Source organism: Sphaerodactylus townsendi, linkage group LG02 (genome assembly GCF_021028975.2).
Source record: "Sphaerodactylus townsendi isolate TG3544 linkage group LG02, MPM_Stown_v2.3, whole genome shotgun sequence".
Classification (NCBI taxonomy): Eukaryota; Metazoa; Chordata; class Lepidosauria; order Squamata; family Sphaerodactylidae; genus Sphaerodactylus; species Sphaerodactylus townsendi.
The window spans coordinates 96,504,610-96,530,133 of record NC_059426.1 but is presented as its reverse complement, the minus strand read 5'-3'; the positions used below and the strand labels follow the sequence as shown (position 1 = coordinate 96,530,133).

Genomic DNA, 25,524 nt, shown 5'->3' with positions numbered 1-25,524 from the left:
GCAAAAAAATTCACAAATGTGGGGTGGACCTTCGGACATGTAATGGGGGAGTTTGAAGCTGGGAATCTCCCCCCTTACTTACATCCTTGGCCCCAGCCCTGCCCCCCTACAAAGTGTGCAGAGTTGGACCAGCCTCAGCCCCACCCCCCTGGCCTAGTCCTGACTTGAACTATCATTTTCAAATTAATTTGCATATTTAGCAAAGACTCGTGGGTATGTTGTTAAAATGATCACCAGTTCTGCCTTGGAATATCTTTTCAAGTTATTTTTGAAATGCTCACCATAACTTGAAATGATAGTTCTATTAGTTCCCATTGGAAACAATGGGGGATGTGGGCACCCCCTTTGAAAGTCCATAACTTTGGGTTCCCCAGAACAAACCTCACCAAACCTGGGTGATAGCATCAGGAGAGTCACCCAAAACATCCCTAAAATTTTGGTGCTGCTAGCCCAAAACCTGTGTCCCCTGCAGGCCAAAAACGGGAAACCCACTAAAATACCAAAAAACCCCACAAATGTACCCTGCATTTTTGACATTCACCACAAAGGGGTGCCCTGGCAACTGCCCACTTTGCCCAATGGGCATTACGCCCATGAGCCAAAGGAGCCTCTTGTACCCACCCAAACCAACAGCGGGAGCCTGAAGCTTGCAGCCTGCAGTGAGGGATGAAGGAGGAGACAACTCAACTGGTAAGCACTAAGCAGGCAAGCCAGGCATGGGGGGGGGGGGCGGGGAGTAGGTGGGCTGGCTTCCCCACCTCGGGGCTGCTCTGGCTCCATTTTGGGCCCGCTTGCCCCTCCCCCGGGTCCCAGCTGCTGCCCTTTGGGGCTTCTCTGGCAGCAAACCTGCTCTGGGGACTGCAGAGAGAATCACACAGGACACTCAGTGTGTTTATTAGCAGGGGTTTATTGGCATTCGAAGTGCAGCTCCAAATGAGCCTCTGGGGCTGCAACTTGAGTATCAGCTGCCTCCAGTTTCCCTTTCGTTCTGCAGCTTTTTGTTTTTAACCCCGCATTTGCAAAAGGCCAGCCTGGCTGAGAGATTCCCACCCAGGGAACCGTATTTGCATGCAAACTTTGCAATCCTTTGTAAGTAATGCTCACCCCTCCCCAAAGCTGCAGACCCAAAAGGGGAAGGGAAATAATCTCCTCTCCTTGCAAGAGAGTTGACCCATTGCAAACACACACACCCAGCCCTGTAATCCATGCAAAAAAGGGGGCGGTGAGTTACAGCACTCCAAGCCAAAAGAAGGGTGAGCCCAACTCTTTCCCTCCACCTAAACTTGTAAACTCCCCGCCTCCAAGGAGCAGCAGTGGCGTAGGAGGTTAAGAGCTTGTGTATCTAATCTGGAGGAACTGGGTTTGATTCCCTGCTCTGCCGCCTGAGCTGTGGAGGCTTATCTGGGGAATTCACACGCCAGCTGGGTGACCTTGGGCTAGTCACAGCTTCTCGGAGCTCTCTCAGCCCCACCTACCTACCAGGGTGTTTGTTACGAGGGGGGGAGGGCAAGGAGCCCCTTTGAGTCTCCTTCAGGAGAGAAAGGGGGGATATAAATCCAAATCCAATCCAAGTATGGTGGTATCTCTTTGCGGGCAGAAGTTGGTGTGTGTTTTTTTGCCTGGTGCTTTGCATGAGTTTTTTGCATGAGCAGCCCCATCTCTGGGTCATGTGTTGGGTAAGGCGGCCGAGTGGAAGGGGCGGATGGGAGGTCCAGATTCAGCTTTGCGCCAGGGGAGTCTAACTTCTGTGCATATCTGCAGGGTAGGCTGCCCTGTGGGATGAACAGAAGCTGCTGCTCCCCGTAGGTTAGAGGGGGGTTGCATGCCTAGTGCTGCTGGCAGCACCAGTCAGGCTGCTGCTGCCGTCCCCTCTCTGCCCAACGGAGCAGGCAGGCAGAGGGTTTGAATGCCCGGGGCAACCAGCTCACACTGCACAAGAGGCCAGCAGCACCAGGAAGGTTGCCGCCACCCCCTCTCTGCCCAATGGAGCCGGCTGCTGCCTTCTCCATGGGTAAGAGAGGGTTTGCAAGCCCAGCATTGCCAGCTCGCGCAACATGAGAGCAGCAGCACTAGGCAGGCTGTTGCCGCTGTCTCCTCTCTGCCCAATGGAGCAGGCGGCTCAGCTGCCTTCTCTGGGGGGCAGAGGGGGTTTGCATGCCTGGCGCCACCACCCCCTTTCTGCCCAATGGAGCAGGCGGCTGCCTTCTCTGTGGGGCAGAGAGGTTTTGCAAGCCCAGTGCAACCGGCTCGCACAGCACAAGAGCTGGCAGCACTGGGAAGGCCACCGCCCCTTCTCTGCCCAATGGAGCAGGTGGCTGCCTTACCCATGGGGCAGAGAGGATTTGCAAGCCCCGGTTCATGCGACATGAGAGCGGCAGCACCAGGCAGGCCACTGCCGCTGTCCCCTATCTGCTCAACGGAGCAGGCGGCTCATCTGTCTTCTCTGTGGGGCAGAGGGGGTTTGCATGCCTGCCGCCGCTGCCCCCTCTCTGCCCAATGGAGCAGGCAGCTGCCTTCTCTGTTGGGCAAAGGGGGTTTGCATGTCCAGTGTTTCCGGCTCGTGTGGCGCAAGAGTGGCAGCACCAGGCAGGCAAGTCCCCTCTCTGCGCAATGGAGCAGGCATCCGCCTTCTCCGTAGGGCAGAGAGGGTTTGCAAGACTGTGTTGCCAGCTTGCGCGGTGCAAGAGCGGCAGCACCAGGCAGGCTGCCGCCGCCATCCCCTCTGCCCAACAGAGCAGGCGGCTGCCTTCTCCGTGGAGCAGAGGGGGTTTGCATGCCTGGCAATAAATATTTATCCTGTTCACCCCACCCCCCACCCCCCAAGTGTGCTTTGAGTTTTGGCCCCCTGTGTAATTGAGTTTGACACCCCTGCTTTAAAAGGACTGATCACTGATTTCATAGAGCTCCTGCATTTTTTAATTAAAAGAGCCCAAAAAGAGACAGACGTTGTATTAACCCCTCTGATCTGTGACACTGCGGGATAGAATTATCGCGAGAGTGGGATCCAGACAAAGGATGGGAAAAATTAGCCATACTGCGCATATGCAGTGATCAGGTTGATCCTTGACATGCTTGCGTTAAGGCGCTGAGGAACTTCCTGTTTGTTGCTCTTTCTGAAACAAAGAGATATGACAATCTAGTATTTCAGGTACACACTACTTCCTGTTTAAACTAGAATCCTTCGTTTGTTAGAAGTTCATTAGACCGTGAATTTGTCAACTTTTGGAGCAAAGGTTTTGTAGGAATATACAAAGCCTACCAAATATTTTGTTTGGAAGTTTCCCTGCACTCCCACCAGCATCACACACACACACCCGCCACTCATTTTTATCCTCTGTAGCTTACTTTCTATTGGGGAGACGGTGGTTAGGCAATGAAGGGGAATCTTTCATCCCGCATGCCGTGATTCTCCCCATTGCCTATGTCTTTGCCCCGCACATGGAGGATTCTCCCGTGTTCAATCAGAAGCCGGAAATCTTGTTAGGATCTGGTTCAGACTGTAGTCCCTTGGGGGGGGGCGGGGTTTGCGGATGTTTCCTTCCTTTTCGTCAGGGAGGCGGTGCAGTGGGTGAAGCTGGTCGACCTCATGGCTGCAATTGGGGAAATGGGCTCGGGGATGGTTCCTGGCCAGGGCCGGAGGAAAGCTTATGGCAAGGTACGTGGTGGCTAGGTGGGGAGAGGCACCCATTGACAGCCTTCCCACCCACAGTACTTTTGTTTCTCTCGCCTCTGTCAAGCTTTAGCTGCATGCCACATAGTAAAGGGGACTTTGTTTCGCCCTGTAGTTTGCATTGTCTCAGAGGTTTAAGGAAAAGGGCAGTGTTTGTTAAAAATAAACAGAAGCTGAGTGTGTCGCAGCAACGAACATGTGGAAGGAGTTTGTGCAGTGCAGATTGATTTACTTCATGTCCATGAAACCTGGCATAACAGGTTTGTAACAGGCTGCATAACTACTTTTTAGAATGGAATAGTAAGAATGTTTCCAGGAGTGGCTGCCTTCTCTCAGCTTTGATAACTAAGGGCAACTGCTAGCAACACCAGTCAGGCTGCTGCTGCCGTCCCCTCTCTGCCCAACGGAGCAGGCGGCTGCCTTCTCCGTGGGGCAGAGGGTTTGAATGCCCAGTGCAACCGGCTCACTCGCACCGGAAGGCCACCGCCGCCCCCTCTCTGCTTAATGGAGCAGGCAGCTGCCTTCTCCATGGGTAAGAGAGGGTTTGCAAGCCCGGCATTGCTGGCTCGCGCAGCATGAGAGCAGCAGCACCAGGCAGGCCACTGCCGCTGTCCCCTCTCTGCCCAATGGAGCAGGCGGCTGCCTTCTCCGTGCCTTCTCTGTGGGGCAGAGGGGGTTTGCATGCCTGGCGCCACTGCCCCCTGTCTCTGCCCAATGGAGCAGGCGGCTGCCTTCCCCGTGGGGCAGAGAGGATTTGCAAGCCCAGTATTGCCTGTTCATGCGGCATGAGAGCGGCAGCACCAGGCAGGCTGCCGCCCCTGTCCCCTCTCTGCCCAATGTAGCAGGTGGCTCAGCTGCATTCTCTGTGGAGCAGAGGGGGTTTGCATGCCCGGTGTTCCCAGCTCGCACAGCGTGAGAGCGGCAGCACCAGGCAGGCAAGTCCCCTCTCTGCCCAATGGAGCAGGCAGCTGCCTTCTCCGTGGGGCAGAGAGGGTTTGCATGCCTGGCAATAAATATTTATCCTGTTCGGCCCCGAACCTAAAGTTGCCTTCTCCATGGGGCAGAGAGGGTTTCCAAGCCCGGTGTTCCCGGCTCGTGCAGCGCGAGAGCGGCAGCACCAGGCAGGCTGCCGCCGCCGGCCCCTCTCCCCAACAGAGCAGGTGGCTGCCTTCTCCATGGGGTGGAGGGGGTTTGCATGCCCGGTGCTGCCGGCTTGCACGGCGCGAGAGCGGCAGCACCAGGCAGGCAAGTCCCCTCTCTGCCCAATGGAGCAGGCGGCTGCCTTCTCCGTGGGGCAGAGAGGGTTTGCATGCCTGGCAATAAATATTTATCCTGTTCTGCCCCGAACCTAAAGTGTGCTTTAAGTTTTGGCCCCCTGTGCAATTGACCTGTGCAATTGACCTGTGCACACCCCTGACCTAGGGCAACTGATATGGTGCTGAAGTGGTCATTGACATACCAGGAGTGTGGGTTCCTAGCTATTTCAGTATTCATTGGTGAAGCACTTCAACAACTAGCTCACCAAAGGCAAAGCTGCGAGGTATCTTGATGCTGGCCAAAGACTAACATACTAAAGAGAACCCTGAGAGATCTGTCTCCTAAATATGTACTTGTAGATGTGTGTCATGTTCTCAGTATAACAGAAAACAAACCAGTGTAGTTGTTGGTGCCTCAAACCTTCTCAGCCTTCCTGTTTCCATGTCCCACTTCTGGCTGTACAGCCTCTTTCCCCCTTTTTCTGTTCTTTCTATAAAGACTCAGCAGTTCTTGAAAATATCACTTGTTCTTAAAAAGTCTTTCATGTGCAGTCTGCTTTCTACACACATTTTTCCCTTACTCTGCTTGTCAGGGAACCGGGAGACATGTAATTGCTTAAGGCTGTATAGGATGTATCTCAGATGACTGTTCTGTCTTTCTACCAATAAATGATAATGGTAATACTAAAGCACTGAATATTGGTTTTCCATTAGAATAATATTTTATTTAGCCTTAAAAGGGGAAAGGTCCCATAACATCCAACGCTATGGGACTACTTTCTGAGGAAGAAAAACTATAGGGTTTTGTTTTCTGATCTGGTGTCAAACATGTCTGGATATATCTGAAATAGTCCCCGTGGCTTAATGGCTTCTACATATTGGCTTTGCCTGCATCATTCTTTCATATTATTGGCTTTTATTCTTGCTGAAATATAAAATTTTGCATATTGCCATTTTTCTTCTGTTATAGAAAACATTAATTCAGATTTTCTTACTACTGCTTCCCACTCTCCTTGAGATAAATGATAGAAGGGCTACTACCTTCAGCAACCTCAGCATAACGGGAAGGGTTGCCTATAAACTGAAATAAATACACTTCACAGGGGTATTTGGGGTTGGGGACTCATATACTGTTCCATTCATACGCCACTAATTATTCATAACTTATAATGTATATAGACCCAAGATCTTCACTGATATGTGTGTGTTTCTTTACTGGAGACCCCAGAGACATGCAGGCCACAGGGTGAAACAAACAAGAAGTTAATGTTTATGGTTTGAACACTGAAGAAAGTAAGAGTGTTATAGTGTTTAATTTCCATTAAACCACAGGTGTCACTCACGGTCCTCCAGATGTTATGGACTACAGGCAGGGGATGATGGGAACTGTAGTCCATAACCTCTGGAGGGCCGCGAGTTTGACACCTGTGGTTTAATGGAAATTAAACACTATAACACTCGACTAGGGCCAGATCTTTTTGATTCTAGCCCCAGCTTAGTGGAACATCACAGTTATTTTTGTTTCAGCCTGGAGGCTACTAGTTTTAACTGTGGCCATTTACACATGTGTGGTCTTCTTCATTTTGAGTGTGCATTCCTTTCAGGTTTGATTCTCACTTACACACACATTTCCCCCTCGCTGGCAGTCATTCTGCCCTCAGATCAGAGAATCTGCATAGTTTCTGTTAGCTTTTTATGTGTGACATTTTTCTCCCTTCTCAGGGAAAGTAAAGGAGATCACCATGTGTTAAGCTTTCCTTGAGTTTTCTCCTCCCCATCTTCTCCTGCTCACAACACAGTAGTTCCTCCCACACTTCAGGCCACTATTTCAGGACAATCAGAAAGGTTTCTTTCTTATTTTCACAGTGAAAGTCTATTGCTGAAGTGTTGAACCCAGTAAAACTGACAAGGCTAGGTTTGTTAACCCAGCATCCTCGTCTCTCTTTCCCCAGCTGCCGCCACCTTCGTTCTTCCATCTTTCCCCTCCCTAACTTGCAAGGCAAGTTTTTTAATGCTCGGCATGGTAGACTTCTTACTGACTGCCTAGTTTAATTGAGGCAGGTCTGCAAATTAATGCTAGACAAAAGATGGCAACAACAACAACAAAAAGGTGATAGATAACCTTTCCAAATGGAAACAACAAGCAGGTGGGCAGGCACAATGGCAGATAGTTTCAGGTAGGGATACTTTGCAGGAGGGTAACCTATGTAAACAACAAACTGTGGGGGAACAAATGGTGTAAACAGGAAAAACCTAAATTCTATTAAAGCTGGGCCTGTCTTACTTATAAATTCCATCCCAGGCCCTACTTACTCCCTCCCCTTTTTCTTCTTTTAATGGCCTTCGGCGGGGCGCCTGTCTTAATTAATTTATGAACTGGGTTGCTTAACCTATAGTTCTGTAGTAAACTGCTGCTTAGTTCTTAGGTTTTAATGATTTTAGTATTTTATGTTGTTGATTGCTGTCTATGTAACAGCCATGTTGGAAGCCGCCTTGAGCCCTTCGGGGATAGGCGGCCTATAAGTTTAATAAAATAAAATAAATAAAAATAAATAAAGCAAATTTAGAAAATCAACAGCTTCTCAGCCATGGGGTAAGTAGAGCATGCATAAATGGCCTGTATCTCCCACATATTGGTATATTCACCATCTGAAAGATTTGGCACTTAACATGAGTTGTCACACCAGATCTCCGCTTTGTGCCTGAATTTAAGACTGTATGAGATTATCCCCCAATGTGATTAGCAGTGATTTATGCATTAAGTTTTATATTACTGTTTCAAATGAGATTGTCTGTATCTGTTCAGGGGCGTACAGCTAAGGCCTTGAAGTCTTTGCAGTTTGCTACTCCAGGACGATACACTGATTTTGCCCCAGAAGCAAACAAAAGGGAGAAAAGAAGACTACAAACAAAAAGTACATCCATTAATTCAGACAGGTGGGCTGTTTTGTACATTGATTAAACTTATCTTTGCTTTCATCCCATCAGGGAAAAACAGTATCTAGGCCTCTCTTCAAATCTGCTTGTGTAGACAGAATGGATTTTTTTCAAGTGCTTAGAAATAGCATGATAAAAGCAAAATGGTACTCTACAATGTAGCTAGGAAAAAGGGAATGAAATATGGAATGTTTCCATATAATTAATCCTCAGAATGGCTAAAAAGCCCCCATTACAGTTCTGCCTCTGAAGGCAGGTTCCCTGGCGAGAGACATCTAGCAACTCTTTGTATTCTTCTCTCAGTCTTTTTGAACTAGAATGTGATAGGAACAGAAATACTAATTAAATCGTTGCTAGGAATCACTTAACCTTCTAATGTCACCTTTTGAAGTATAGTTGCTACATTATCTATGGGGAGGGTCTTTATGAGGAATTCTGGTGGGCAATAATAAATAATATTAATGCTATCTGTTGAAATAAACACTGTTGATTGCAAACTTCCCAAGAATGAGAGCACTGAAAGGAGATCCATTTAAGAAGGAAGTGCCAAGTTAAGAGGCTTGAGACAATGGTAGAGAGGTTTCGAAAGTGGCATGACAGCAATGGTCCTACCTTATGGAAACAGATTATGTTGGAAAAATTGGAGTTCCAGAGGTATTAGCTTCTTTTATAGGGAGAAACAGAGAGTGGGCTTCTTATAGGGAAAAGCAGACCTTCTACGGTTTCTTCCGAGAAAGAGCTTTGTTCCCTTTCCTTAGAAAGACAAGAGACAGACATCAACCTTAATGGTTGGATCGTTGGTCTAATGCTTTGAGACATCAGCCTGAAGTTCCAGACTTAGGAATGTCTCCAAGAGGAAAGCTAGTGGATGAAATTACAGCTGTAAAACAATGACAATACAAATAAGGTGGTTGTTAAAGATATTGGTCAGAGAAAGAAACATTAGTTAGTACAACACTGAGTAGGTAAGCACATTAACACACCCATTTTCTTCACCAGGCTGTATTGTCTACTCTAGGCAGTGACATAGCTATAGATTTTTTATGAAGTGGGTTCGGAGGTGAGCCACGCCCCCACCCACTCCTGGGGCGGAGCCACACCTCCCAAAGCCCTGTCCCCAGCCTCAGTGCTTATAAAAGCAGCTCTCCGAAGTTAGGAACAGCAGACTCCCCTGTCCTGCCCCCCCCCCCCCGCACCAGTTGGGCTGGCAGCCGGCAGTCCCTTTTGCCCTCCCCTCCAGGCAGAGGCGTAGCTGGGAAAAATGGATCCCGGTGCAAAATCTGAGTTTTGCGCCGCTGCCCCTCCCCATGGGCAGCTGCTGTGATGCTGGAATCCACCCCCAACAGCATCACTTTCAATGGTGTTTAAACTAGGGGGCCCAGATTCTCTTTTTAAATCAACTATAAAGGGAGAATCTCAGGTCCCCATTTAAAACAACATTGAAAGTGATTATCCCCCACCCTAAAACAGCATCACTTTCAATGTTTAAACTGGTGACCTCAGATTCTTCCTCGGGGATAGGGCGGTATAAAAATCTAATAAATAAATAAATAAATAAATAAATAAATCCATGCAGAAGGGGGTGGATTTAAAAGGAAAATCTGGGGAAATTTGGAGGGTGCCTGCTGTCAGGGGTGCAATTGTTAAGCTAACAGCACCAAACTTTCAGGGTATCTTTAGAAGACTCTCCTGATGATACCACCCAGGTTTGGTGAAGTTTGGTTCAGGGGGTCCAAAGTTATGGACCCTGAAAGGGGTAGCCCCATCTTCTATTAGTTCCCATTGGAAACAATGGGGGATTGGGCACCCCTTTGGGGAGTCCATAACTTTGGACCCCCTGAACCAAACCTCACCAAACCTGGGTGGTATCATCAAGAGAGTCTCCCCAAAATCCCTGAAATTTTGGTGCTGCTAGCCTTAAAGCTGTACCCCCTACAGGCCAAAAACTGAAAAAACACTTTAAAATACAAAAAACCCACAAACAGGGGCGGAGCTTCAGACATGAAATGGGGGGGGTTGAACCTGAGAAACCCCCCTTACCTACATCCTTGTGTCTGGGGTTTAAGAGGGAAAACTCTCTTTACAGTGAGGTCTTTGTGTTCACTTAATTATGTCAGGAAGGGTGTGAGAGAAGCATTGTGTAAGATCATTTGGAGGGAGACAAACCCAGACATAGTTCTTTTCCTTACATCTTTAGTAGTAAAGATGTGATTTCTGCTTTTTAATGCAACAAATAACATGAGCGTGCCAATATTAGCAATATATACTATTTAGCAAGACTGCTTTGTAAATTACAGTGACCATGTGGAGACTGGTGGTTGTTAGGCTTGTAATGAATTTACTCTGTGCATGGAAACGCTTCCAAGCATTTCAGTTGATTAACAAACAAATATGGTTCTGTATAATGATTCTATAATAATGGTTCCATGACTTCTACTTCTTATGAAATCTCTTCTTCTTCTCTATGAAAAGAACTAGCTAGAAAAGTTCTTTCAGGTTAAGATGGAAGATGGCATTAAAAATGACTGTAAATTGTTCTTTCTTCTTTCTGCAGGCAAATAATACCAGCAAAGAGAAAAGTATACGATAGCCAAGGACTTCTGCTTTATAGTGGGATTGATCTCTGTGACTGTCTTGATGAAGATTGCCTTGGATGTTTCTATGCTTGTCCCAAATGTGGCTCCAACAAATGTGGACCAGAATGTCGCTGTGACCGCAAATGGCTGTATGAGCAAATTGAGATAGAAGGGGGAGAAATAATTCGCAATAAGCATGTGGGATAGCCTACATGCCCTATTCAAGTACCACATTGCATGGTACTAGTTTTGTATACAAAAGTATATGATTGGCTGAGATTTCCAGTTCCTGCCCAGTATAGTATGTGAAATGTGACGCTCAGACATAAAAATTATCAGCGTTTATTCTGTCCCTGTGGTTATTGCTATAAGAAAGAAGTCAGTTCAGCCTGATCTGATAGTTTTCATGTATAAGAGGATTAACTTGATCAGTATTAGTCGTTATGCATCCTCTGCTCTATAGAGGAAATGCTGTTTCAAAATAATGTGATGGCTTTAGCTCCTAGCAACCATAACCAGTATCAGTCCATAGTAGGTTGATAGAGTGGCTGTATGATGGGTAGAAAATAATAATGACAAGCTAAAACTTATGGTGATACAGCAATTTGCAATTGCTTCAATGATGGTTAATTTTTATTAACCCTTATTTTAAGGGTTATAACAATAGGTGTAAGTTCCTTGTTTATATTCTGAATGGAAATAAACCATATTCCTGCTTTTATCAGTACTTCACTCCTTATGATGGGAGAGTGGAAATTTTAACCAAAGATGTATCCTTCGAAGGCATTTCCATTATGAGTATATTTAAGAACTTTATGTTGAGTGTCCACACAGGCTGAAAGAGAACTGACTGGCTGAAATATAACACTAATATATATCTCCTCTTGCTGTTAAAAAATACACGCATTATTTACTTGAATGTAAATTAAGGCAGTTATGGAGATAGGAGTTTTTCTTTAATCACCGATTGTTGTTCCTGAGAACATGTAAGGGGCATTTTGCAGATACTCTATTGTACAGGGGCAATTAATTGGTTGCATTATTTTATTTTTATTATTATTATTTCTGTATCCTGCCCTTCCCAACAAAAGCCAGGGTCAGGGCAGCTAACAATATAAGTACAATTGAAATCATAAATATATAAATAATTAAAACATTTGATTATCAATAAAAATGATGGTTTCCTTATCATGGGTCTCAAAGGATGGTGTCATTTCTAGAGAAGTGTGGGGAGCCACAAGATGTTAAAGGATGGCAATACCAATAGTGTTAGAAAAAAAAACAAGTAGGGAAAAGAGGGATGGCGGGGAGGGGAAATGGGGAAAGGGGAGGCCAGCTAAGATCATTGTTGTTGTACCTTTACTTGTTGGGGCAATTTTCCGTATGCCTAAATTAAGAAAAAATTCTAAGAAATCTGTATCTGTGTTGATTTTTAGTATATTTAAGTTCAGGTAAGACAGTCTTTTCTTACAAGATGGTAATTAAAAATTATCACTGCATTGTTGGAGTTGGGCTATACAAGGCCCAGCTTCTAGTAGATTCTGGTAAATTTCATGGTAAAATGTTACATTTTAAAACAGCTGTAGTAGTATCTTGTGTTAATAAAATCATGCTTTTGCCTTCTTAGTCAGTGAGGGCTGAGATTGTTTTTAACCTAGTTTTTTTTATGCTTTGATTCAATTGATAAATTTTGTACGTTGTGCAAGTAAAGGTTTTGAAGATAAAATGCAGAAAATTGGTCATTGCCTAAAACCTTTTAGCAGCCTGCCTGTCTGTTGGCAGGCTACTTGTGCAGATGGAATTTTTATTCTCCCTGGCAAGCAGCATTCTGCAAAAGCTGTCATACAATAAAAATATTTAAATAAATTCTGTGAATTTTTAAAAAGTCTTTTTTTATTTTGGCAGATACAAAGCTGAGACTTACATTGCAGTGCAATGGGATATAAAATTCCAGTTGAAATTGATTTCTTTAGGTTTGAGCCAATCATTTTCTCTGCTGGCACAATAAGTCCTGCCTAACTTGCTTCATATCTTCATTCCCTTTCCCATGGTTTATGTTCTGTCCATGCAGGTCTCATGATCTTCAGCACTAAATTTTTGGGGTCTCCTTCTTGCACCCACAGAAAAAGTTGGCATGTTTTAAACTACATTTACATTTAACTGGGTTTAATGAAATACTATTTCCATCTTTTTTTAGAAAATGTTGCATTGGTTTTCTCCTGAATGGGCATATTTCTTCAGTGATTAATCAGTTTATAAAATTCATCCAAATGACTATTGGTAAACTGTCCTAGATGTAATAATAAATCACAGGCTGCATTTCTTTCCAAATCTGGTTAACTGTAAATTTAACAGGTACATAGTTAACACTGAAGAAATGAAGAATTTCAAATTCATAGAGAAACATATTCCACTGGCAGTAAAAAGTAACTGTTGCCATTAGATTTTGTTTAAATTAAGAAGCAATATCTAGTAAATATCAGCTGTTGTCTTCATGACCTCATATCTGCAAGAGGAATAAAAGTGGAATTTGTTCTTGTTGTTCAGCTGCACTTAAAAAAACCTAACTTGATCAAAAGTATTGTCTCTTTATTCAGTACTTAGCTTCTTTTTTGAAATTTCTCCTGATATCTGAGGGAAGGGTAAATTGGCTGCAAAATTGCATGTATGGCAATTTGTAAAACATGCAAAGATTTGGTTGGATTTCTTCATTGTTTCCACTTATTATGGCAGGAAAAGATCAAAACTGAGGCTGTTTCTGCACAGCTAGAACACTGGGGCTGCATCAGCATGATTCATGCCTATGCAAGCCCTCGGGCTGTTTACACAAATGGCCCTGCTGGCTGCGCAGCTGGCGGAGAAGGCTCTGCATGGCTGCACAGCTCCCCAAATGCCTCCTTACCTTATCCTGGCTTCAGTCTCTCAGTGGAGGCCAGGGGACACACCCCCATGGCTAGAGCGATGGCTGCAGAGATGGAGGCCAGGAGGCATGTCCCCTGGCCTCCACAGAGGGATGAAAGCCAGGAGGAGGTAAGGAGGCATTTGGGGCTGGTGCGGGGAAAATGCTGCCTTCTACCTGCTGCCATTCGCATGGCAGCGAGTCGAAGATGCCGCTTTTGAAAAACCTCGCTCGTTGAGCGAAGTTCAAAAGCAGCATTTTTGTGCTTCTTGAGGGGGGCAAGCACGGCGCTGCTGCAATTCAGCAGTGCCAGCTGTGCGAACAGTGCCCCAGGGACAGTGTTTTTACTGTCCCTAGGGCACTGTTTTCTGCCCGTGCGGAAACAGCCTGAGATTGGGGAAAAAACTACCATTGTTCTCAGTATGGTGGGGATTCCATGCTTTTTCCAAGTCAAAGAATAGCTAAGACACAACAGCAGGCAAAGCAACCAAAGATCTCTTAATGCAGACAGAAACAGCCAGCCACAGAGCCACTGCAGAACCAGGGAATCTCAGCAGAAGTGTTGGACAATATGGGAAGCCTAACACAACAAATGTAGAACCTGAAAATCTAAGCCAATAACAAACCATAGATTCAAAGCCAAACTTAATAAGAACACTTGCAAGCCCAACAAATGTAAAATCAGATAATCCAATCCACTGCACAACCCAAGAATCCAAGGCAACATCAAAATAGAGAATCAACTGCAAAACAAACCAACTCACACAAAAAAGTTAATGTTGCAAGATCCATAGAACGAATTTCAAAAGATGGAATCTAAGCCAAATCAACATGGGAAGCACTGAAAAGACAGAGACAGATAGCAACATTAAAGAAAAAGTTCTGGCAGTCTTGAAACACCAGTTCCTGATATTACCAGTTACTCCTAAATATTTCCAGGAATGTGAGGAACCCAGATACCATCCAAGGACCTGCATAAATCTGGAAAATACTAATAATAATATTCCTTGGATATATATTCAAAGCGAATTTATCCAAATGCACATCCCTACTTGCTGTTCCTCAGCTTGCACAATACAAACGATCAAACTGTAGACTTCCACTGTATATAGAACTGGCACTATTAGGCATTCTTCATATGGTTTCCCTGCATACACCTCTGATTAATACTGTGCTAATACCCCCCCAAATCTTATTGGTCTCTAAGGTGCTACTGGACTCAAATCTAGTATTGTCATATAGCATTTTACAAAAGTCCTGACATTTGGAGATGAATGTGGAAACTAAGTTTCCTGTAGACCTCCTTAGCCTTCAGCGTCTGTGGTTAGTAAATAACCTCCACCACCCCTTTCTGAATGTGTGATCTTTTTATAATTAATTACATCCCTTCATCATAACACCTACTAATTGCTATCTATCTTTTCTAGTCTAACCAAGTTCTCAAGTCTCATGGTGTCTTTTTAGTCTGGTGGCTTTTCAGACTCATGAAATGTAATTGCTTTTGACATTAAGCAAGTTTGGCCTGCAAATTGAGTGAGCTTTTATCAGTACATTTAAAATGTATCTCATGCCTGAGCATCGACCTTTCACTGCAGAACTAAGAGAACAAAGAGTTGCTGTTTTAGTGAAGTTCTTAACTTTTTTTTTAATCATGTGGATATCTTTTAGATAGGAGCCTGTTCAGGTTATCAATACTATTTTCCTGAGGTGAAAGGTTAGGATATGCTCTCATGTAAACCTTTAGATTTATTAAACGAGAGGCCTCAAAATAGCAGTCTCCTAGTGTAACTGGCATAGCAAGATGGGCTGGTTCATATGTTTTGCTATAGATACTTTTTAATGCAGAGACAGTACAGTAAAGTAGAATTATGCTTGAAACCCTTATAGTTGAGCTACAAGCACAGGAGGAAGCAGTTGATTGGTCTAGGCTTGGCTGGTATTCAGCCACACATTCCAAAGACTTCAGGGCACTTTCTGAAGAAGGGTGGCAATTTCCGCTAGCTCCCCCATTTTTGCACCTGTGCTATTCCCAAAGGTCTACTGATACACTCACCTGTTGCGTCAGTAAACAGTACTGAATGATACTATGAGCAACTGGCTCTCAAAGAGCAGATTAGCAGCCCCAGCCATCATCATGCCTCTACTTGGGGGATCATGCTGCCTGAAGGCAAGAAGGACAGAGTGGAAGAGCAGCTACAACCACTTGCTCACCTCCCCTTTGTTTTTTGGGTGCCAGCAACTTCAAGAGTCAGTATAGTGTAGTCGGTAGAGCACCAGAATAGGATCTGGCTTTTGCAGAGGCAAGTCCTGTCTTACAAACTTACTAGAGTTCTTTGAGGGTGTAAACAGGCATGTGGATAAGGTGGAACCAGTGGACACTGTCTACTTGGATTTCCAAAAGGATTTTGACAAAGTTCCCCACCAAAGACTATTGAGAAAACTCAGCAATCAAGGATTAAGAGGGGAAGTCCTCCTATGGATTAAAAACTGGTTGAGAAACAGGAAACAAAGAGTGGGTGTAAATGGGAAGTTCTCACAATGGAGAGATGTCGGGAGTGGTGTCCCCCAAGGATCAGTTTTGGGACCAGGGCTCTTTAACCTATTCATAAATGACCTGGAAGTAGGGGTGGATAGCATGGTGGCCAAGTTTGTAGATGATACCAAATTATGGTACAGGGTGGTTGAGAACCTTACACTTAAAAGGATAGCCGTAAGAGCTCCAAGCGGACCTTGGATAGAATTAGGTGAAGTGGGCTCAGAAATGGCAAATGCTACAGTTCCACAATGTAGCAAAAATGTAAAGTGATGCACATAGAGGGCAAAAATCCAAACTTCACATACAGCTGTACTACAGGGGTCCAGTGCTATCCAGTCACAGACCAGGAAGGAGAAAGGGATTTAGTGATCTTAGTTGATAGTTCCATGGGAATGTCAACTCAGTGCAAGGCAGCTGTGAAAAAGGCAAACTCTATGTTGAGGATAATTAGAAAAGGAATTGATAATAAAACTGCAAAGATTGTCATGCCCTTATATAAGCAGCAAGTGGATGCTGACCGCGCCTTTGGTACTAATGTTCAGTTCCCATAGGTTGCCACATCTCAAAAGGATATTGAAGAGGTAGAAAGAAGAAGAGATTTGCAGAGAAGAGAGAGCAACGAATGAATGATTGAGGGATTGGAGCACCTTCCTTATGAAGAGAGGCTGCAGCGTTTGGGACTCTTTAGTTTGGAGAGGAGACGTCTGAGGGGGAATATGATTGAAGTTATAAAATTATGCCTGGGGTAGAAAATGTTGACAGAGAGAAATTTTTCTCTCTTTCTCACAATACTAGAACCAGGGGGCCTACATTGAAAATGCTGGGGGGAAGAATTAGGACTAATAAAAGGAAACATTTTTTCACGCAACTTGTGATTGGTGTTTGGAATATGTTGCCACAGGAGGTGGTGATGGCTGCTAACCTGGATAGCTTTAAAAAGGGCTTGGACAGATTTATGGAGGTGAAGTCGATCCATGGCTACCAATCTCGATCCTCCTTGATCTGAGATTGCAAATGCCTTAACAGACCAGGTGCTCAGGAGCAACAGCCGCAGAAGGCCATTGCTTTCACATCCTGCATGTGAGATCCCAAAGGCACCTGGTGGGCCACTGCGAGTAGCAGAGAGCTGGACTAGATGGACTCTTATGATCTGAGACCCCCCCCCCCAGTTCCAATCCCCACTTTGTCACACAAGCTTTCTGGGTGACTGCTGAGTCACACACACTTAGCCTAATCTGCCTCACTGTTGTGTGGATGAAGAACTGAATAGAACATATAAGCCACCTGGATGTGAGGGTGATCTGGCTGCAACATCTGTCACCCCATTGATCGCCAGGGTTGATATAAGCCACCTTAGGTGCTCATAGGGGAGAAAGGCTGGGTATAAATGAAATAAATAGAAAGTAGCAGTGAACTACTGGCTTGCTTCTGTAACCCCTATGTTAAGAATGGGATGACCCAGAAAGGGATGGAGTCTGAAAAGAAGGCTGCAGAACTCATGAGGTTGGAGGAAGCAAGGCTATCAGGCTGGGACCTTGATTGATTTTTATAAGCCCTTAACACCTTGTTTAAGGTAACTGCAATGTTGTTGGGAACTAGTGGGAAGGGAGTTGTTTATTTTTGCTGTATTGTAAATGCTAGAATTTATTGTTTCAGGGTTTTTGTGTATGTAAATGGTGAGAGTTTTTCGCGGGACCCTCATCATCTTGAATCCAGTTCACCAAGCCTCTGGAGTCTCCATGAGCCAACCACAAGCAGGAAGAATGACATTATCAAATTATAATTAGAAGGACTTGGAATGAAACTTGAACAGGACCTTGGAGTGTTAAGTTAAATGTTAATGTTTGATAATTGTCATATGTTAAAGAAAGTAAACCTTTTTGTTTAAAATTTAGTTGTTGCAAACTCCTTCCAGGTTTTGCCCCACAGAACCCACAAACTGAGGTTACACTTCCTCTGCTGTACAACTGCAGAGAACAAGTGCTGGGGAATTCGCACAGCATTCCCTATGCCCACTTTCAACTGGCATGAAAAGGTTGACCTACCAGACTTCAGGAAAGCCCACTGGAGGGTTTTTTTCAGCAGGTCTCCCAAACCTTGAATGAATCTTACTATAATAATTACTAAAATTAGTTTCTAAACTAAAATCACAGCTCACACTTGAACCCCTCTTCCCTGGCCCTTTTGCTTTGAGAAAAGGATAGTTGTCTGCACCTCTCTCCAAGCTGCCAACAATGTTTTGGCACCAGTTTTGGTTACTGTTAGTTAGTTCAAAGAACTGAGAGTTTTTCACATTTTGAGCTTCCCCACACTGCCAGGAAGTCTCAAGTGTGGCCAAGGCTGAGGCTGGGTGCCCAGCTCTTGGATGGGGCTGATGTTTTACTCCAAAACTGAATGGGAAGTACATCTGTGGGAAAGGGAAGGTCATCTGAGAATGCAGGCAAACCTCTCAAATCCTGGTTAGGCAGTCTGCCAATATACTATATGTCTCATATGCCAATCTTCCTTCTCCATGCATTTTTAAGTATTTTCACTTCTATCTTTGGTGGATTCCACGACTATTTCCCTTTTTCTATTGGACACAGAAGATTTGTTTTGTTGGGGAGGAGGTGGAGTTTTTAAAAACAGCTTTTTATTAGAGGACACATCATTCCTCCTATATCTTGTGAAAGTAGGTTTGCCTTAATTCAGATAAACGAACTCTCTCAGTGATTTTTTTCAACACTGATCATGTTGGGAAATGACTTTATTGATTAAGGTTATTTAAAATATACCTCTTTTCTACACCTGCATAGAACCAGACCAAAGGTTAAAAGCATCTATAATTTAAAATATTGTATTAACCTTAAATAGATTCAATAACTTTTGAAGTCATACTACTGTTAAATTTCTTTTGGCTTTGATCTCTGCAAGCAATTCTTATAAGATCACTGGAATGGAAACGTCTGTTTTTGCATTTAATTTGCATTTGAACACTCTTTATTCTGTACAGCCGCTTCCATTTGATAGTTTTTACATAGCATCGGTGTGTGATAAGAGCTACGGTTGGAAGACAGGGTACCTAAAATATTAGAAGGTCATTAATTCGTAGTCAAGTCAAATTTTATTTGTGTATAGCCAAAAGCCATTACAAAATAAGTGCAGTAAGAACAATAAAACATTAAAATTAAAATAAAACAATAAAATGAGCAATTCACAAAATGTTCAAAGAGACAAATTACAAATTAACTAATACATCCACACTAAAAAATTCTATGAATTTGATCTCTTTGAGATCTCATTGTCCTTTATTGTTTTTTCTGCAAAAGCAAAGACATTCTATAAGTAACATAAGAATCAATGTCTGATGGTAAAAATAACATTTTTTCCAGATCGGATTGCCTGTTTAAATCTCTCAGTAGTCCATAAAGAAAATTGGCTCTGGGTTCCACATGCAGTAGTGAAGACAAAGCATAATGTGGAAGATCCTCCACAACATACTCTTCAGAAATACAATGCCACTGTTCCTTTGGCAGTTTATTATATCTTCCAGGCGGTACTGCCTTTGGCATGGTTTGGAAGTGCAAAGCAGTAAAGGCAATTCTAAATTTTGGAATAGTAAGAATAGTTGATAAATAAGCGGTTCTGATAATTTTTGAACAGTTTAAATCATGATGAAAATTTGGATTGCAGAATTGCTGTTCTGTTGATTAAACTATCCAAGTTATACACCCCGTCCTTCAGTGGACCCTTATCACTTGAGTTGCTCGATAAATCTCATTAGTTAGAAACGTTTCACAAATTTGTAATATTCCTCTAAGCAAGGATAATAGAGTTACACTTACTAGTAACTGATGTTGATCAACAGATCATTTCCACATGAAAACTACATCTGTGCAAGCCAGTTGCAGGGAATTCTGGGATTTCTTGGAGTGCTTCCCGACATGACCTTAGTGCCCAGCCAGGTACATATTGGCATAGGTCAGGGGTAGGGAACCTTTAACACTCAAAGAGCCATTTGGACCCGTTTTCCATGGGAAAAGAAAACACGTGGAGCCGCAAATAATTTTTGACATTTAAAATAAAGGTAACACTATATATATAGGGTTTTTTTTACCTTTTACTCCGCTCATTCTGAGAAGCGCATGGATGCGCCCGCCCTGCTCCCTGCAGGGTGGGCAAGGATGAAGCCAGCGGCTAGGCCTCGCCGGCTGCCAGGAAAGCGCCCGCCCCGCTCCAACGGGCGAGAGGGGAAGCCCGCGGCGCGGCCCAGCCGACTTGGGGTCAGCGGCCCGGCTTGTGGAGCCACAGTGCAAGGGCAGAAGAGCCGCATGCGGCTCTCGAGCCGCAGGTTCCCTACCCCTGGCATAGGTGATCCTCCAGTTAGGCAGGGTCCAAGTCATTTAGGTCTTATACATTAATATCAACACCTTGAATTGGGCCCAGGAGCTAATTGAGCCCAGTGTGATGTGCATCCAGCCAGATGTGCCAGCTAACAGCCTAGTGGCTGCATGCAACACCAGTTCCAGTTTCTGGACTGTTTTTACATAGCATCAAGGACAGTATGTTATATTAGTCTAGCTGAGAGATAATCAGAGCATGTAACACTGTGGCCCTTTGTTCATAAACAGGCAGATTTGGTGAATCAGATGGATCTGCTGGCAGGCCCTCGTGGTTATCACCACCACCCGAACCTCAAAGGACAGCTATGAATCCAGCAGCACCCCCAGGCTCACCGCCAGTCCTGCTGGGGTAATACTACCCCATCCAGAATTGGGTGCCCCATGATCTCTCAAACTCAGGAGCTCATACCACAAAGAAACTCCATGTTGTCTGGATTCAGCTTCAGTTTGTTGGTCCTTATCAGGCCTATAAGTGCTTCCAGGCAATTTTCCAGCACACAGAGCACCTTTCCAGACTGATGAAAGGGAGAGTCAGAGCTAGGTGTCATACACATATTGATGACACTTGACTGCAAATCCCCTGATAACCTCATTCAGTGGTAGATGTTGAATAGCACAAGGGAAGGACCAATCCTTGGGGAACCCACAAGAGAGCTCCCAGAACTGTGAGCACAAGACTTCCAATGCTATGTTCTGGAACCAGCTTTGAAGGTAGGAAGAGAACCACTGTAACACAGTGCATCCCAACCCCATTCCCTGGAGCCAGTCCAGCAAAATACCAGGCTTTATGGTATCAAAAGTCACTGAAAGATCAAGGACAATCAACAAGATAGTATTCCCCTGTCTCTCACCCAAGAAAAGTAATCTGTCAGGATGACCAATGCCATTTCTGTACCGTAACCACACCTGAAAACAGATTGGTATAGAAAATTAGTTTCTTCCAAATAAGCCTGCAGTTGAGCTGCCACCACCATCTGCATCACTTTGCCCAAAAATGGGATGTTGGCCACCAGGTGATATTTGCCCAGCCCCATAGGGTCCAAAGTGGGCAAAAGGGTGTGGGCCACCACACCGTTTCAGAATCACTGGTACTCCCCCTCTATCAAAGAGGCATTTACCACCTCCTGAATCCACTGGGCCAGCTCCCCCCCTCTCCAGCTGGCTTTTATCAGCAAGGATGGACAAGAGTTCAGGGAACTAGTAGTAGGTTGCTTCCTTGCAAGCAACTTGTCCACATCCTGGAACCTCAAAAACTGAAATTGATCCATTAAAACCAGACCAGATATTGCTCTCAACACCTTCACATGACACTGTTTTCCTTAGTCCTTGTTAGTATCTGGATGGGAGACCACCAAAGAAGTTCATAGTCCCTATGCAGAGGCGGCTATACTGGTTTCCTCTGTTCAAATCTTGCCTTGAAAAGCCTGTGTTGTCACCATAAGTCGGTCTCAGCTTGATTGCACTTCACACACACACAAACATTCTGCAGAGGCGTCCTCCTAGAAGCCTCAACATCAAATGTATTCACATTTAAGTGAATGGAGTGGAGAAAGAACAAAGCCACAATGACTTTAATATACTGATTAATTTGGTGCTTTTGCTATGGCATCCTGAAAATTCTCACAAAAATTACACAACTAGATCCAGCAGAGGGCATCACTTTACTATAAACTTGGATAGTAGCATTCAGCTGACTTTAAAACTGGGTTGTATGCTGTTAAAAAAACCCCTTGGATTTCATATGGACACAGAGATTCACACTAGGACTTCACAGTACTGAATTGAGTAATAAATCAGGAAATGAGATTAAATTCATACAACCAAAGTTAAAAGGTTAGGAACATTCTGAATAAATTTTAAGGATAAAGTCAATATTTTAATCATAAAAGAAGTAAATCATTTCTCTCTGCTCTTCCCAGTTGCTTCATGTACTTGGTACATTTTGATATTTTTTCCTGGATTTACTGAGACTATATTGGTCTGTTTATGAAGATGCTAATAACATGATCATTTGCAGTCTACACTACTGTACTGTATTGTCTATATTTTTGTTTTCTATTTGTTTAATATTCCTTAGATATATTCAACAAGGGAAACAAGCGAAGACATTCTGTTTCTAAGTCATGCTCTCAGTGTGATCAGCATATTCTCAAATTTCATTTTTTTAAAGTTTTGTCCTGATAACATAATCATATCTAAACACTTTAAATTGTTGCAACTGATAGGGAATGGCATAAGTTTGACTTAATTTTATTCCTTGAAACATGTTCTTTAAAAATAGAGATGTAATTGATACTTGTGAATTTATGCATGTTTAATTTAATTTAATTGAAATAAAATATAGCCTGGGTTAAATTAATAGCACAGTGGACCATCTGTTCCACTGGATCTCTATTCACCTAATGCACTTGTGTCAATTCTGATGATCTTGCTGAAATGAAATCCACCCCATGGTGCTTTTTCTACTGGAGATGCAAATTATCATCAGTTTATTTGCCAAATGCTGTTCTATTTGATGTAATGGTTTATTAGAGACTTACAGAGAAAGATTTAGATAATGCAGTTTAGAATTCCCCCTGCAGAAAAAATGATTTAAAATCAATTGTTGCAATTAATAAAATAACTAATCAGCTGTGCTTTCTCCTCAGTATTAAATGTATTAAGCAGAAGTAAAGGTCATGGGAAATTATATTTCTAGTTACTTCTATTTTGTAAAACTCTGACTGAAATCTGTCTGTTAATCTCTGTTATGGATAAATGAAGCCAAATGCAATGTGATGCTGGGAAATGTATGACTGGATCTTCCTATCCTTTTAAAAAACTGAAATATCTGTGTAAGAATCCCTTTCAGATTGGGTTGTAATGTGGGAGGAGGGGCTTTAATCCCTCACCCTCTTGACTTCCTAAATTGAAACTTGAGGTCTTTGAAGAATGAAAGAAAAAATGGCAGAATCTCACTTCCAGAGCTAATAAGAGCCTGTGGTAAAGTCATTTGTTTCCACTGACAAAATTCATGGGGAGAAGAGTTAAACATACACACACACATCCTGCATCATGGCTTCATCAAAATTGGGCCTGTTCAATGACTATTTCCATGTTTTTTAATGCTGTTCATAGAACTTTCCAACATCATATCTGGTCTGACCTTGAGGTAGTTGCCAGGCTGGTAGAGATGAAGAATTAATTTGGAAGATCTTTTGGGATTAAATGGGAAGATCCTAGAGGGGGCAACCAATTCGCTAGTCCTTAATGCCCCAAAGAACGCCAGAGTAAAAGCTGCACTAAACAGGGATCTTTCAAAGGGGAATCACAGAAAGCAGGTGCCCTGTCCAAAAGGGACTGAAGTATCTCCCTAGATATAGGCCGCCTGGTGTCCCCCGTACACGGGCTGGCACGGTGCCCACTCACCAGCATTCTACGCACCAGGAAGGACGATGTGAGATGTGGAACTCCCATGGTCTTGCAGGAGAAGGACATGGCGGCCATATGCACCTGAATAGACCTGTTCTGCAGAATGTAGAGATTGCACATAGCGTGGACTAAGTCTGAATCCTATTATTCATAGATTGCTTCTCATGATCTTCCTCACATCGCAGTGCCTTTGCTGTGGTATTTCCTCATGTTTCCTTGTTTACATGCAAGGAGGTGTCCTAGTGCCTGCTGCACAGCTTGCCTACCCCCACTTCCAAGGCACTCTCTCACCCAATGCAAGATTGAAGATTTAGCCCTTTAAATGTAGTATTGATATTGTGCAGGCTACTATCATTGCTTTTGTTTTTAGGGAAATGCTGGCCACCAACCCCTGCAAGGAGTGGAGGAAAGAGATGGTCTCCCTTGCCTCCACTCCTTGCAGGGATCAACAGCCGACATTTCCCTAAAAAAACAAAAATAATGAAAGCACAGTATCAATATCTGTATTACATAAAGGACTAAAATAAAAGCCAGCAGTCTTCCATCTTCTGTTGGACGGGGGGAGTGACCCAGAAGGAAAGAAATCTCAAAGCGTGGGGAAAACATTGGGGTTTTCGGACTCTCTCTAACCACAGGGCTTCCAGGATTTTTGGAGCTGCAAGTGGGATCACATCAATACAGAAATCTCTGCCCTGGAGGAAACTTACTCTCACTGCGGGGCAGAGCACCAGTGAATAATCAGCCTATGTTTCAGTCATCAATCCCAAATCAGTATCCTATGTCAGATGGAAATTATTCTTCATATTTTATTCTTGCTGTGTAACCTCATTCATCACACAATGACACATATCAGCTTTGTACACATCACACAATTACACATATCAGCCTTGTACAATGCTATCAAAATATCAAAGAAGCCTTGATAGCATTGTACAAAGCTGTTATGTGTCCCTAAGGAACAGAGTCATAGTCCTTTATCATCTCTCTTTCACTCTGCTTACATTCATTCATTCTACATTTTGCATTTGAAAAAAGAAAGAAAGAAAGAAAGAAAGAAAGAAAGAAAGAAAGAAAGAAAGAAAGAAAGAAAGAAAGAAAGAAAGAAAGAACGAACGAACGAACGAACGAACGAACGAACGAACTTCAAACTTGCTTATGTTGGCAGCTGATGCTCTCAGTATGTCAGAAATTGTTACTGACATTTCAATTTTGCTTACTTCCCCCCACCCCAACAGTATTATAGAGAAAATTTACATTTGAATAAAAAGTAAATAGCACACGTCAGAGAAAGCATCAGGGAATGTCAGATTGTTTTTTTTTCCAATTATGGCTCTATTTCAAATAGTGTAATGCAATTAAAGGATAATTACTTGAAGTGCAAAGCCAAGGTTATGATCAGAATTGGTTGCCCTTTCACTTTAAATTCTGTCTTTCTGTATAATGTATTCCATTGGGATGAGTTAAAGGGCTGGTGAATACAACGCACACATTCAGAAACATTCTGATGTGTTGTTGTTCTACTTGAAGTGCCCATTTTTTGTACCATAAGCTGAATTTCAAGATGACTCTAGGTGAGCTTACTTCTCTTTGGCTTTATCACTCTGATTAATAATGTGATAAATTAGCTGGAGGACATGATATTAATTAACAGTATATTAGTCACATTTTATTGCCACTCACAGAACAAACCTTAAAATAGGAGTCACTGACAGGTTATCTTCTGTATAATAAGCTGTGCTTGATCTTTCAACTGATGAAATGAGGGATCAGGAAAATACCATGTGGGTGGGGGGCTACTGAAGCTTCCACAAACCTCCAGCTTAATGTCTGCAGTCACATGTAGGACATTTCTCATAC

At 43.6% G+C, this 25,524-nt stretch overlaps 1 protein-coding gene across 1 annotated transcript; it reads left to right on the top strand.

The window, feature by feature from the left end:
- Positions 1-3,500: 3,500 nt before the first annotated feature.
- LOC125427287 (ADP ribosylation factor like GTPase 14 effector protein) lies at positions 3,501-12,305 on the top strand. Its single transcript, XM_048486501.1, has 3 exons — positions 3,501-3,655; positions 7,733-7,863; positions 10,418-12,305. Exons 1-3 carry the CDS (start codon positions 3,587-3,589, stop codon positions 10,644-10,646), a joined length of 429 nt encoding a protein of 142 aa, XP_048342458.1. The 5' UTR covers positions 3,501-3,586; the 3' UTR covers positions 10,647-12,305.
- The last annotated feature ends 13,219 nt before the right edge of the window (positions 12,306-25,524 follow it).

Excerpts from the sequence above, each read along its gene's own strand:
- LOC125427287 (XM_048486501.1), top strand. The coding sequence starts at position 3,587 with ATGGCTGCAATTGGGGAAATGGGCTCGGGGATGGTTCCTGGCCAGGGC. Across the intron at positions 3,656-7,732 it reads GGAGGAAAGCTTATGGCAAG|GGGCGTACAGCTAAGGCCTT; the intron begins GTACGTGGTGGC and ends GTATCTGTTCAG. Across the intron at positions 7,864-10,417 it reads ACATCCATTAATTCAGACAG|GCAAATAATACCAGCAAAGA; the intron begins GTGGGCTGTTTT and ends TTCTTTCTGCAG.